Source organism: Cetorhinus maximus, chromosome 13 (genome assembly GCF_964194155.1).
Source record: "Cetorhinus maximus chromosome 13, sCetMax3.hap1.1, whole genome shotgun sequence".
In the NCBI taxonomy this organism is placed as follows: Eukaryota; Metazoa; Chordata; class Chondrichthyes; order Lamniformes; family Cetorhinidae; genus Cetorhinus; species Cetorhinus maximus.
The window spans coordinates 73,661,945-73,676,977 of NC_135891.1; the positions used below are offsets into that span (position 1 = coordinate 73,661,945).

Sequence of the window (15,033 nt, forward strand, 5' to 3'; positions counted from 1 at the left end):
CTTACATGATTAATGCACTGGAGCTTCAGCTTTCAGATCTCACTAGCTCAGTTGGCCGGACAGCTGGTCTGTGATGTGGAGTGATGCCAACAGTGTGGGTTCAATTCCTGCACCAGCAGAGGTCATACAAGCCTTCTCAACCTCGCCCCTTGCCTGAGGTATGGTGACCCTAAGGTTAAACTGCCCCCTAGATGTCTCTCTCTAATGAGAGAGCATTCTCTGGGACCATGGCAACTTTCACTTATCCCTCACTCCACTCCTTGTTCTGTAAAAGACCAGAACTTCTTCCCTTTCTACCAAAACTGCCTTGCTCATCAAATTCCTGAATTCAGCACTCTGTTGAAGTGGTACTCAGTTTACTGATAATACAAAACTAGGTGGAAATTCAATCTGAGAGGAGGATGCAAACAGATACACTCAGGTTAAGTGAGTGGGAAACAAGGTGGTAGATAGAGTATAATGTGGGAAAGTGTGAGGTTATTCACTTTGGCAATAATAGAAAAGCAGAATATTTTAAGGGTGCGAAACTTGTAAATGTTGATGTTCAGGATGTGCTTGTACAAGGAACACAAAGACAGTATGCAGGTATAGCAAGCCATTAAGGGATTTTTTTTCATATTCTTTCATGGGATGAGGGCATTGCTCATTTATTGCCCATCTCTAGGCTAGCATTTATTGCCCATCTCTTATTGCCTTTGAGAAGATGGTGGTGGTGGTGGTGGTGAGCTGCCTCCTTGAACTGCTGCAGTCTCTTTGGTGTAGGTACACCCACAGTGCTATTGGAGTACAAGATTAAGGAAGTCTTGCTACAATTGTACAGGGCTTTGGTGAGACTACACCTGGAGTAAAAAACAAAAAACTACTGCGGATGCTGGAAATCCAAACAAAAACAGAATTACCTGGAAAAACTCAGCAGGTCTGGCAGCATTGCCGGAGAAGAAAAGAGTTGACGTTTCGAGTCCTCATGACCCTTCAGCAGAACTGGAGTAATGTGTGCAGTTTTGATGCAAAGCCAGTTCCAAAGCCCAAAACCTATCCCAACCTGGACTCCAAACCCCAACACACCCCCACTCCTAACCCCAAACCACGAAAACCAAACACCATCCCAGCTTGGGCTCCAAGCCCCAGGCTCAAACCCTGGGAACCAAACCCCTTTCCCATCTCCAAACTCATGGGCACAGCCCAGCCTGCCCCTGTGGGCAGGAGGCTCTGGCTCTCACCTGGATTCTCAACAACAATCAGGCCTACAGTGAGTCAGCTTGACAGCCTGTCAATTATCCTCTTCCCACTGCCAATCACTGCCTCAGTCCCTGCCCACTGCCAATCACTGCCTTAGTCCCCGCCCACTGCCTCAGGATCCGCCCACTGCCAATCACAGCCTCAGTCCCCGCCCACTGCCAATCACTGCCTCAGGTCCCGCCCACTGCCTCAGGATCCGCCCACTGCCAATCACAGCCTCAGTCCCCGCCCACTGCCAATCACTGCCTCAGGTCCCGCCCACTGCCAATCACAGCCTCAGGTCCCGTGACCCCGATTCCAGGAAAACAAACCCAAGGATCACGTGTGCGGCTCACATCACCAAACAGCGTCAGCACTTCGAGCGCGAATGGAAGACGGGCTGAGGGAGGTAAAGAGGGAGAGAACCGGGGGGCCGGGAGAGGGGGAGCGAGAGAACGGCGGGAGGGAGAGAGATGGAGAGAGAGAAGCTGGGGGGGGTGGAGAGAGAGAAGCTGGGGGGGGGGAGAGAGAGAAGCTGGGGGGGGGGGAGAGAGAGAAGCTGGGGGGGGGGGGGAGAGAGAGAAGCTGGGGGGGGGGGAGAGAGAGAAGCTGGGGGGGGGGAGAGAGAGAAGCTGGGGGGGGGGAGAGAGAGAAGCTGGGGGGGGGGAGAGAGAGAAGCTGGGGGGGGGAGAGAGAGAGAGAATGGGGGTAGGGAGAGAGAGAGAGAATGGGGGGAGGGGGAGAGAGAGAATGGGGGGAGGGGGAGAGAGAGAAGGGGGAGGGAGAGAGAGAGAATGGGGGGAGAGAGAGAGAGAATGGGGGGAGAGAGAGAGAGAATGGGGCGAGGGAGAGAGAGAATGGGGCGAGGGAGAGAGAGAATGGGGCGAGGGAGAGAGAGAAGGGGGAGGGAGAGAGAGAGAATGGGGGGAGAGAGAGAAAGAATGGGGCGAGGGAGAGAGAGAATGGGGGGAGAGAGAGAGAGAATGGGGCAAGGGAGAGAGAGAGAATGGGGGAGAGAGAGAGAGAATGGGGGGGGAGGGAGGGAGAATGGGGGAGGGAGAGAGAGAGAATGGGGGGAGGGAGAGAGAGAGAATGGGGGGAGGGAGAGAGAGAGAATGGGGGGAGAGAGAGAGAGAATGGGGCGAGGGAGAGAGAGAATGGGGGGAGAGAGAGAGAGAATGGGGGGAGAGAGAGAGAGAATGGGGCAAGGGAGAGAGAGAGAATGGGGCAAGGGAGAGAGAGAGAATGGGGGGGGAGGGAGGGAGAATGGGGGAGGGAGAGAGAGAGAATGGGGGGAGGGAGAGAGAGAGAATGGGGCGAGGGAGAGAGAGAGAATGGGGCGAGGGAGAGAGAGAGAATGGGGCGAGGGAGAGAGAGAGAATGGGGCGAGGGAGAGAGAGAGAATGGGGCGAGGGAGAGAGAGAGAATGGGGCGAGGGAGAGAGAGAGAATGGGGCGAGGGAGAGAGAGAGAATGGGGGGAGGGAGAGAGAGAATGGGGGGAGGGAGAGAGATTTGGGGGCTGGGTGAGAGAGAAATGGGGGAGGGAGACAGTGAGAACCGGAGGATGGAGGGAGAGAGAGAGAGAATGGGGGGAGGGAGAGAGAGAGAATGGGGGGAGGGAGAGAGAGAGAATGGGGAGAGGGAGAGAGAGAGAGAATGGGGGGAGGGAGAGAGAGAGAGAATGGGGGGAGGGAGAGAGAGAGAAAATGGGGGGAGGGGGAGAGAGAGAAAATGGGGGGAGGGGGAGAGAGAGAGAATGAGGGGAGGGAGAGAGAGAATGGTGGGAGGGAGAGAGAATGGTGGGAAGGAGAGAGAGAATGGTGGGAGGGAGAGAGAGAATGGTGGGAGGGAGAGAGAATGGTGGGAAGGAGAGAGAGAATGGTGGGAGGGAGAGAGAGAATGGTGGGAGGGAGAGAGAGAGAGAATGGGGGGAGGGAGAGAGAGAATGGGGGGAGGGAGAGAGAGAGAGAATGGGGGGAGGGAGAGAGAGAGAGAATGGGGGGAGGGAGAGAGAGAGAGAGAATGGGGGGAGGGAGAGAGAGAGAGAACCGGGGAGGGAGAGAGAGAGAGAATCAGGGTGGGAGAGAGAGAGCCGGGGAGGGAGGGAGAGAGAGAGAGAACCGGGGAGGGAGAGAGAGAGAGAATCAGGGTGGGAGAGAGAGAGCCGGGGAGGGGGAGAGAGAGAGAGAGAACCGGGGAGGGAGAGAGAGAGAGAACTGGAGAGGGAGAGAGAGAGAGAGAGAGAACTGGGGAGGGAGAGAGAGAGAGAGAACTGGGGAGGGAGATAGAGATAGAGAGAGAGAGAGAGAACCGGGGAGGGAGATAGAGAGAGAGAGAGAGAACCGGGGAGTGAGATAGAGAGAGAGAGAGAACCGGGGAGTGAGATAGAGAGAGAGAGAGAACCGGGGAGGGAGATAGAGAGAGAGAGAGAGAGAGAGAACCGGGGAGTGAGATAGAGAGAGAGAGAGAACTGGGGAGTGAGATAGAGAGAGAGAGAGAACCGGGGAGGGAGATAGAGAGAGAGAGAGAACCGGGGAGGGAGAGAGAGAGAGAGAGAACCGGGGAGGGGGAGAGAGAGAGAGAGAGAGAGGGAAACGGCGGGGGAGAGAGAGAGAGAGAGGGAAACGGCGGGGGGGAGAGAGAGAGGGAAACGGCGGGGGAGAGAGAGGGAAACGGCGGGGGAGAGAGAGAGAAAGGGAAACGGCGGGAGAGAGAGAGAGGGAAACGGCGGGGGGGAGAGAGAGGGAAACGGCAGGGGAGAGAGAGGGAAACGGCGGGGGAGAGAGAGAGAGAGAAACGGGCGGGGGGGTGGGTGGTGGAAGAGAGGGAGAGAAACGGTGGGGAGAGAGAGATACGGGGAGAGAAACTGTGGGGAGAGAGAGTCCGAACCGGTGTGGGGGGGTGGTGGGTGGAGAGAGAGAGACACTGAACTGGGGGAAAGAGAGAGACACCGATCCGGGGAAGAGGGAGGGAAAGACCGAACTGGGGGAGAGACGGAGAGAGAGACCAAAACGGGAGAGAGAGAGACCGAACTGTCGATGGGGGCGGGGGGAGAGAGAGAGACACACCGATCCGGGAGGGAGGGAGAGAGACACACCGAACCGGGGGAGAGAGAGAGACCGAACTTGGGGGGGATAGAGAGAGAGAGAGACACCGATCCGGAGGGGAGAGAGAGAGACAGAACCGGGGCAGAGAGGGAGCCCGAACCGGGGCGGGTGAGCCCCACCCCCTTTACTGGCGGGTGCATGGCAGGGAGAGACCCCTGACCTGGGTGGGAGGAGGGTGCACAGTGGGGCAGAGGTAGAGGCTGACACCTGACTTGGGGGTATGGTGTGGGGTGCACCCCTGTCCGAGAGTATAAGGAAACATTTCTTGCAAATGGTGGTAGAAATTTGGAACTTATGCAAAGATAAATTGATGCTTTTTCAATTGTTAATTTTAAAACAGATTGGATTTTTGTTAACCAAAGGTGTTAAGGTTTAGAGGGCACAGGTAGGTATATGGCATTAAGTTGCGGATGGGCCGTGATTTTGTTGAACAGTGTGAAACAAGCTCGAGGAGCTAAATGGCCGCCTCTTGTTCCTTTGTCCTTGTTTTAATGTTTCAGAGCTGGATTGATAAATTTTAGTTGAGTAGCGTTATGAAAGGATATGGAAGATAAGGTGGGTAGATGGAGTCATATACAGGTCAACTGTGATTTAACAAAATGGAGCAGACTGAAGGAAGCTGAATGTCCTCCTTCTGTTCGTGTTTGTGTAGAGGTTCCCAGTCATACTCAAAAATACTGATCGTATATAAAAACCCAAACACTGCAAGGTACATCTTTCCACATGTGTGGCAAAGGAGCACTTTGTAACAAATCAATTCTATATAAAGGAAGCAATATTACTCTCAATCCAAGTTGGGATTTTATTTGAAGTAAGCACTTGAAATGAGGTAAACGGTTTCAAGCTGCTGCACTTTCTCCCGGGTCATTAATTACTAATGTTCTCATTTCCTCCTCACCCAGGTTGAAAGCTGAAACATGGAGCTCTCTGTTATACTTTCCATCTGCTGTTTGCTCAGTCACACACTAAAAGGTGGTAAGTATTACACAGAATATACAACACAGAAATAGGCCGTTTGACCAAACCTTGCTGTAATTGTATAGAGCCTTGGTGAGACTGCACCTGGAGTATTGTTTACAGTTTTGGTCTCCTTGATATACTTGCCATAGAAGGGAGTACAATGAAGGTTCACCAGACTGATTCCTGGGTTGCCAGGATTGCCCTTTGAGGAGTCTGGGCTTAGAGTTTAGAAGAATGAGAGGTAATCTCATTGAAGCATACAAAATTCTTATAGGGCAGGACAGGGTAAATGCAGGAAGAGCGTTTCCCCTGGCTTGGTGGGAGGAGGTCTAGAACCACAGGACACAGTCTTAGAATAAGAGGTAGGTTATTTTGGACTGAGATGAGGAATTTCTTCAGTCAGAGGGTGGTGAATCTTTGGAATTCTGTACCCCACAGTGGGTTGTGGAGGCTCAGTCATTGAGTATATTCAAAACAGAGATCAATAGATTTCTAGATATTAAAAATATCAAGGGAAATGGGGATATTATGGGAAAATGACGTTGAGGTAGAAGATCACCTATGATCTAGTTGAATGGCAGAGAGGGTTGGGGGCCAACTGGCCTTGTCATGTCCATAAGGCATGAAGGTCATAAAACTGTTTAAATCAAATCTTATTTAAAAAATGGACTTTGCTGGACCAAAATCTTGGCTGCTACAGGCCACATGATTTGCAAGTTGGCTGCAGTTCTGGAAACGTCCAACAGTAATTACAGGACAAAGCACAACCTTCATCCTTGTGGAATCTCACACCTATCATTGTGTAGACCCATTACAATGAATGAAACAAGGGAGCAGCAGACGTCTGTCTCCCCAGCCTGGACTTATAACAAAGGGAGAAAACGTCATTATACCTGCAGAGGTGCTAATAGCCACCATCTATCTCCTAGGTGAACAATGGATTTTGACCAGAAGCATAGTAACTGATTGTTTACCTGAAACTGACTCATCAATGGACAGCACCACATGACCTAGCAGGTCTGACAGCATCTGCGGAGAGGAATAGAGTTAACGTTTCGAGTCTGTATGACTCTTCATCAGAACTGATGAAGACTCACACGGACTCGAAACATTAACTGTGTTCCTCTCCGCAGATGCTGTCAGACCTGCTGAGTTTTTCCAGCTATTTTTTGTTTTTGTTTCAGATTTCCAGCATCTGCAGTATTTTGCTTTTACCACATGACGTGAGCTCCTTTGGAAATCTTTAATGTTACATTACTGGACTTCCAGGGCAGTCTGCTGTTAAACATCCAGCCTGTTAACACCAAAGCAGGACTCCAGGATGACAGTCAAATCCTGCCTCAAGTCTAAACCTCCTTAAAGCCTGGTTCTCTGGAAGATTCCTGCCATTGTCTGTAGAATGGGCAAACCTCTGGATATCAACCTCATCTTGCTGTGTCATCAACTTTAAAGGAATTCTGAAACTCCTGATTTCAGTTAGCTAAATATGATTTAACCCTAAAGAAAATTTACTCCGAGTCACTTTAAGATTGACCCCACAAAATAGAGGGCCTGGGGAAACACCCCATAGTCTATTTCAAAAATTAAAACATCTCTGCTTACGGACAGATAGTGAAAAAACTAAGAGAGTTCAGTTGGCCTCTCCCCTGTCCGTAACAAAAATTGGGGTCTCGAGTCCAAGATAGAATCTATAACAAATGAGCCAAAATTTGACCAAAGTCCAAATCTAGGAAACGAGCTGAATCTCATTAAAAGGAACCGATTGGAAACCAAGAGGGAAAGTTCAGTACATGAAACAATCTTTAAAACAATTAAACTACTGCAGCAAATTCTCTTACCCCAACACTAGAGCAAAATGGCAAATTTCGATGCACAGATGTTTGTGCAACAAGGAGACTTGACTGGCGAAACACTAGCATCCCTAAGCATAGAAGCACAGAACAGTTGCAAGCGGTAGCTTGGGAGGTACGATAAAAACTACCCAATATGATGAAAAGTTACTTAAGATGTTGGTTGAGTATTTGGGTCTCAGTCCACAACCAGGACAGGTAGACTAGGGGTTAGAACCTGAAACCAATCAACTTCCCATAGCCAGATAGAGCTGGAAAAGCTTAGAATACAGCTAGAGTTTCAGGGGAGAGAAAGGGCTATCCAGCTCTGAAAATTAGAAATGGAGTTACAGGCTCAAAGTGAGAGCGATCAGACAGATGGAAGCTGTTAGGGTAAACCTCTCTCTACCTGATAACAGTACAAATCTCCTTACCCTAGAACCAAACTTTGAAGCCCTTAAATACGTTAGGTTTGTTCCCAGGTTTAAAGAAGGTGATGTGGAATCCCTTTTGCCACTTTTGAGAAGGTAGCAGGACATTTATAATACTCACCAGAAATCTGGATAAAAGCAAAAAACTGCGGTTGCTGGAAATCCAAAATAAAAATACCTGGAAAAACTCAGCAGGTCTGGCAGCATCTGTGGAGAGGAACACAGTTAACGTTTCGAGTCCGTATGACTCTTCAACAGAACTAAGTAAAAATAGAAAAGAGGTGAAATATACCAGAAATCTGGACCCTTATTCAAGGTCAGTTGACAGGGAAGGTCCAAAACGTCTATTCCATGCTGACACCTGAAATGTCTGCTAGTTATGAACAGACCAAGGTTTCCATCCTTCGTGCTTATGAGTTAGTCCCAGAGGCGCATCGCCGGTGATTCTAGAATGCTTGTACAAAACCCATGCAGACCTTCCTAGAGTTTGAAAGGCTAAAACAAATCGCATTTGACCAATAGTACAGCATATCATGGGTCATGAGAATTGATATTGCTAGAGGAATTTAAAAACTGCCTACTCTTCAACCTCAATGCACTTAAAGAAACAGAAAGTCCTCACAGACTGGGATGCAGCTGTCACAGTGAAAAGCTTTGACCTCATCCATAGGCCTGGCAACTCAGGCAGACCTTTTCCAAACCACTTACAAAATCGTCGGAAAGAGAAAAAGGGAGAACTGGATAGGAAGAAAGATACAAATGAGAGTGTGAGATGTCCTCCTCAAGCCCAAAAGGAGAATGCCTGGAGACCGGTGTGCTCCCCCCGTAACAAAATAGGACACTCCAAGCCTGAATGCTAGAAGCTAAAAGAGAAACCCGTGGGCCTTGTAGGGCCCCACAAGAATAGTTCCAAGGAGGATACCCCTGTATGTGGTGCAGTTGATCAGGCAGGGACCCTTGCTGCAGAAACTTAACCCCTCTAAGAGTATTGCCCTACGTGTGGCCAAGCGGGACAAAATCTCTGAGAGCTATCGGAGTTTTGTCCTCCCAGGAACAATGTCCCAGTAGCCTTCCCAGGATGCAAGCAAGTCCATTGTACTGCTTGGGGGACACATGGGCCACTTGATGTTGGAGAAAAACCTAAGCCTTCCCTCCCAAATCCTCCCTGAAAGCCAAGGCATTGATCAGTGGAGTGGGAAGAGGATACATGTCTGTCCCCCTCCATCAAGTCCATCTACCAAGTGCGACCTCGGCTCTGGTCCAGTGACTGTAGGAATTGTCCCTGAACTGCTGGCGGCAGGAGTAGATTTCCTGCTTTCAATGATTTGTTGAACTGAATCCCTAGATCCCTTTGCTCTCCTATCCCATTCAGTCCTTATTTTCCAAGGTGTAGGTGATGTTTCTGTTTCTCCTACCAAAGTGCATCACCTCATCTATTCCAGGATGAAGTTCATTTACTACTTGGCTGCCCTGTCTGCAAGTTTTTTTGATGATGTATTATGTTGTATTCTTTCTCACCATTTGCTATGATAAAGAAATAGCAATAGTGCATAATTGGAATGTGAATAATGATAACCAGTGAGAGATAGGAAAAAGCAGAGCATACGAAGATAAGAGAGCAAGAGCAAATAAGGTCAGACGTGCCATTAATCCCAACATGAAATAAATAAGAGCAGGGGATCAGTGCGCTGTGACCTGGTATTACAGTGTACTAAAAGTCCCCCTCCACCACCAATGCTTCACACAAAATAAATCTTAAATTTAAATTTAAAAATAAGTGGTAAAAGAGCTAATGGCAAAACAATCAAGTTTGGGGCCATCAATGGAATCCTGTAAATTGACCCTTTATTAATAAAAGATATAATGGACAGCAATGCCTGATGGGGATTGTACAGTAGTTTCCAGGCGGGAGTGTTGCCAGTTTTGAAAGATGCCAGTTTTTGAGTTTTCTGGATTTTGGGAGGCTGGATAAGGATAAGTATTTTGAACAAGTCTTTCAAATCCAACTGCACGGTACAGGACACAAGCATCTCAAGAATAGTAGAAAATGAGGCAAAAGGGAGGGAGAAACTTAAAACAGTAGCTATCACTAGAGGATAAAGTAATGGGAATATGAATGGGACTTACGTCCCCTGGACCTGATGACTTGCGTCCTAGGATCTTAAAAGGAGTGGCTACAGAGATAGTAGAGGCATTGATTGTAATCTTCCAAAACTCCCTAGCTTCTGGAAAGATCCCAGTGGATTGAAAACACAGATGTAACACCACCAATTAAAAAAGGAGGGAGACAGAAAGCAGGGAACTATAGACCAGTTAGCGTAACATCTTTCACTGGGGAATATAGCAGGACCTTTAGAAAACCATAATACAATCTAGCAGAGTCAACATTTTTGCGAAGGAGAAATCGTGTTTGACAAATCTATTAGGGCTTTTTGAGGATGTAACAAGCAAGGTGAATAAAGGGTGAACCAATAGTATAATTATATTTCCAAAAGGCATTCGACAAGATGCCACATAAAAGGTTACTGCAGAAGAAGAGAGCCCCTGGTGTTAGAGTGATATAATAGCATGGATAGAGGATGGCTAACTAACAGGAAACAGAATCAGGATAAATGGGTCATTTTCAGATGGCAGACGGGACCAGTGCTGGGGCCTCAACTACTTACGATCTATATTAATGACTTGGTTGAAGAGACCAACTGTTTTGTAGTGTGTTATGTCCCTTCTATCAGGTCGCTTTGCAGAATGATGCACGCCTATCTCCTGGTGAGTGAGTTGGTCATCAAGTTGATGCCGATGAAGAGACCATTGGAAGGTGAAACACAGGCTGTTTATTAACAAAGCAACGGAGCACTAACCCATGTGTGCTTCTCAAACCCAAAACACTATTCTACAACTACTGATTAATAATGTAGCCCGTGCTACACAGCAATTGGGTAAGACAATCACATCAATATGCTCACATTCTCTTAAAGGTGTATTGCACCTCAGATTGCCACATCCTTCCCCTTTTACTCAAAGGTACAATTTGCAATCTTTACAATATATCAACTATTTACATAAATAAGCTGTTTACAAATTCAGTCTCGGGAGGCTTCTTCAGATGTGTCGAACATCATAGTTCTACGTCTTTGGATGGTTTATCCGAGGCCTCCCTCTCGAGAGTCATCTGTCCACTAGGTTCTCCTGGTAGAACCTGTAAGTTTGTTTCTTCAACTCTCTCAGGCTCAATGGATCCTACAGGTACTTCCAAACCAAGGGGAGTTCCTTCCACATGTGGTGTAGACTCAAACGGGCTTGGTGCATCCTTTCTTGTAGATCTGTTTCCCTTTTCCTGAGGTGATCCACGTGTCTTCTAATTATCCGACCTTCAACCAATATGTGATAGGAAAGAGGTCCTGTCACAGGACTAACTTCACTTGATAGCCATTTGGGCCCATCTCCAAAGTTCTTTATAAAAACTATGTCTCCAACAGTGAAGTTTTTTACACGGCTGGTAATTGTATCCATTTTTCTGGGCCTCCTGACTTCTCTCTACCCTCCCCCAACATTCGGCCTTATGAGACTAATCGTGTCCTGAGACGTCGCTTCATCAATAACTGTGGGGGCAATACCGGTGGTCATGTGTGGCATAGTCCTATAGTTGAACAGGAAACGTGATAATCTAGTTGGAATAGAGTCTCCAACCATTTTTTTCATTTTGGACTTGAAGGTCTGGACCGCCCTCTCGGCCAAACCATCGGTTGCAGGGTGGAATGGCGAGGTGTTATGCCATTAAAACTTGCAAATTTTTGAAATTCCCCGCTGGTGAATGCCGTTCCTTCATCAGACACTATTATCTCCGATAACCTGTGTATCGCAAAACTCTGATGGAATCTATCTGTAGTGATGGCAGATGTAGGTGATCTTACGTTGTATATATCTATCCACTTGAGTGAACGTGTATGATCAAGAGGAACATTGTGCCCAAAAAGGGCCCCACGTAGTCAACATGGAGGTGGACCCTTGGCTTTCCGGGCCATTCCCAGGGATGCAATGGAGCCGAAGGGGGCAATTTCTGTACCTATTGGTACTGTATGCAGTTCTTTTCTAAGTTTTCAATTTCTGTACCCATCCCTGGCCACAAGTAGCTGCACGCCAACATTTTCATTCTAGAGATGCCGGGGTGAGCACTATGTAATTTGGTCAATAATGGCTTTCTCCCTGTCAGAGGCGCAATGACTCTCGCTCTCCACAGTAAGATGCCAGCCTGGCAGGTGAGCTCATATCTCCTATTAAAATAGGGCTTCATTTCATTTTATTGGGAGATATGACCATCCCTGTAAGATTTGTTCCCTTACATGGGACAAAACTGGATCCCTCTTTGTCCGCTCTCTTATTTGTTTGTTTGGTATGTACTGGTGACGAATCCAGAAAGTTTAATAACAAGACAAGTTCTTGTGGGATAGGGACGTTCACATTGCTGTCCTTTTAGAGGTAAGCGGCTCAGTGCATTGACATTTGCAATCTGGCTTCCTGGCCGGTGGATAAAAGTATATTGATAAGCAGCTAGAATCAATGCCCACCTTTGGATGTGTGCAGAGGCAATTGGGGGTATTGCCTTATCTTCCCCGAACAAACCTAGTGGTGGCTTGTGGCCAGGTACATTTGGTAAAATGGTGACCATGGATATATTGGTGGAACTTCTTAACGCCAAATATAATGGATATCAACCCTTCTTTTGCTATTTGTGAGTATCTTCATTCTGCCACACAGTGTTCTTGAGATGTAACCAATTGGCCATTCGGAGCCATCCGGTGGGAGAGTACTGCCCCTACTCCGCATTGCAGGTCAAAATTAAATCCTCCTTTGGGTCAAAAAGTACCAACAGGGCCAATGAACGTAGCAACTGCTTTACCATTGTAAAAGCCTCTTGTTGTGGAGCTTGCCAAGACCGCCAGTGGTTTTTCTTGAGTAAACTGTATGATGGAGCCAGTACTATTGACAACTTTGGGAGAAAACGGCCATAATAGTTTATCATTCCCAAGAAGGACTTGAGTTCTATGGAGTTTTTCAGTGCTAGCGCCTCAGGAATAGCTCTCACCTTGTCTTCTACTGGGAGAAGGCCCTGTGAGTCAACCCAGGTAAACCACTTCTTTTGCTTGAAAGATACATATTTCTCTTTTCAAACGTACCCCAGCTTGTGAAAAATGTTTCAACACCTCTTCCAGGTTAGCCCGGTGTTCTTCATCAGTTTGCCCTGTTACTAGGACATCATCGAGATAAACCACAACATGGGGCACCCCTTGGAGTAAATTTTCCATTGTCAGTTGGAAAATGGCACAAGCCGATGAGACTCCGAAGGGTAACCGGGTATATTGGTACAATCCCCTATGTGTCCCAAGAGGACTTTTCTAGTTCGACCTGCTGGTAAGCGTGGCTCATGTCGAGCTTTGTCTATGCAGTTCCACCTGCCAGCTTGGAGTATGATTCATCAATTTCCAGTATAGGATGCCTGTCCAGTCTGGCCACTATGTTAACAGTCAACTTGTAATCCCCGCATATTCACACATGCTGGTCAGGCTTTAGTACTGAAACTATGGGTGCTGCCAATTCGGAAAATTGTATGGGTTATAAGACTCCCAACCTTTCCAGCCTGTCTAATTCGACATCAACTTTTTCTCACAACGCAAAGGGGACTGGCCTCGGCTTCAAGAATCGGGCTGCCTCAGGATCCGCGTGGATTTTCACTTGCAGCCCCTGAGTCTTTCTGAGCTCCTCCCTGAAAACGGAAGCATATTTCTGTAATAATTCTTGCAGAGCTTTCATTCTGAGTTCAAAAATCTCGGTCCACTCCAACTTTATTTCGTTCAGCCAGGTCTGACCGAGTAGATTTGGACCCTACCCTGCTACCATTATTAGGGGTAGATTAACAGACAGATTCCCATACTATACTGGAACCTTGCATATACTCAGATAAAAACAAAAAGCTAAAAGCTACTGCGGATGCTGGAAATCCAAAACAAAACAAAAACAGAATTACCTGGAAAAACTCAGCAAGTCTCCCTTGTTGAAACTATGCTGCAGTTCTGCCGAAGGGCCATGAATGCTTGAAACGTTAACTGATTTCTTCGCCGATGCTGCCAGACTTGCTGAGTTTTTCCAGGTAATTCTGTTTTTGTTTTGCCTTGCATATACTCCTTACTCGTATATCTTCACCAATATATGTCTTTAATTTAGCATCTGAATTTTCTAGATTTAATGGGTGGTCTCCATTCAGATATTTGAATGTATGTTCCCCTATAACTGTTGTGGATTCCCCTGTGTCCACCTCCATTTGGATGGGTTTCTCATTGACTCTGTCACATAGATTGGCTCTGTTTTACCCATTTTTAAGTTGTATAGTGAGTAAATGTGGAATTCGTTACCACAGAAAGTAGTTGAGACCAAAACATTGTACAGCTTTACAGCTGTAGCAAGACTTCCCTACTTCTATACTCTGTTCCCCTTGCAATAAAGGCCAACATCCCATTTGCCCTCCAATTTACTTGCTGTAGTTGCATGCTGACTTTATGTTTCATGTATGAGGACACCCACATTGCTTTGTACCACAGCATTCTGCAGTCTCTCTCTATTTAAATAATATATTGCTTTTCTATTCTTCCTACCAAAGTGGATAACCTCACTTTTGCCCACATTATATTCCATCTGCCAAATGTTTGCTCTCTCAGCCAACCTAGTTTTTCAGACTGTGTCCTCCTCACATCTTTCTTTCCCACCTTTTTTATTAATTCTATCCCACCTTTTTTTTTTATTAATTCATGGGATTTGACTGGATCTGGCAAGACCAGTATTTGTAGCCTATCCTCAATTGCCTTTGCGAAGGTGCTGGTGAGCCACCTTTTTGAACCATGAAAGTCCGTGTGCTGTAGAACCACCCACGGTGCTGTTAGGGCAGGAGTTCAAGGATTTTGTCCCAGTGACAGTGAAGGGACGGCGATGTGTTTGACATGGAGGGGAACTTGCAGGTATGGTGTTCCCATGCCTCCCTTGGCCTTGTTCTTCTAGCTGGTAGAGGCTGAGGGTATGAAAGATGCTGTTGAAAGAGATTTCCTACCATAAAGAAGGCTTCCTAGTATAAAGAAAAATTCCAAGGGGTTAACTAAAGAGCTTATAGACAGCATATAACTGTGCAAAGATGTGGCAGGTCAGATGATTGGTTAGAATATAAAGAACAGCAGAGAATGATCAAAAGGTTAATCGGGAGAAAAATTTGAGTATGAGAGAAAGCAAGCTAGGAATGTAAACTCAGATAGTGTCACGACTCACTGGGGATAGTGCGCTGTAATATCAAGCCCTACTGTTCCCTAAGCTGTGACAAATGTGAAAAGTTTAATCAGACCACCAAACTGCCTCAATTTTACATAACTCTGTAACTTAATTTAATTTAGATAACAGATTGAGAACCAGGTTTGTAAACTTAACAAGTAAATAACTGTTTATTAAAC

At 47.0% G+C, this 15,033-nt stretch overlaps 1 protein-coding gene across 2 annotated transcripts in view; it reads left to right on the forward strand.

Moving 5' to 3' along the window:
• Positions 1-1,539: 1,539 nt before the first annotated feature.
• ctns (cystinosin, lysosomal cystine transporter) overlaps positions 1,540-15,033 on the forward strand; it is a 56,765-nt gene continuing 43,271 nt past the window's right edge. For both annotated transcript variants that reach the window (XM_078555535.1, XM_078555536.1), the window contains exons 1-2: positions 1,540-1,627; positions 5,229-5,301. In XM_078555535.1, coding sequence (XP_078411661.1) covers positions 5,244-5,301 — 58 coding nt within the window. In that variant the 5' untranslated portion in view covers positions 1,540-1,627; positions 5,229-5,243. The remainder of the gene's footprint in view (positions 1,628-5,228; positions 5,302-15,033) is intronic.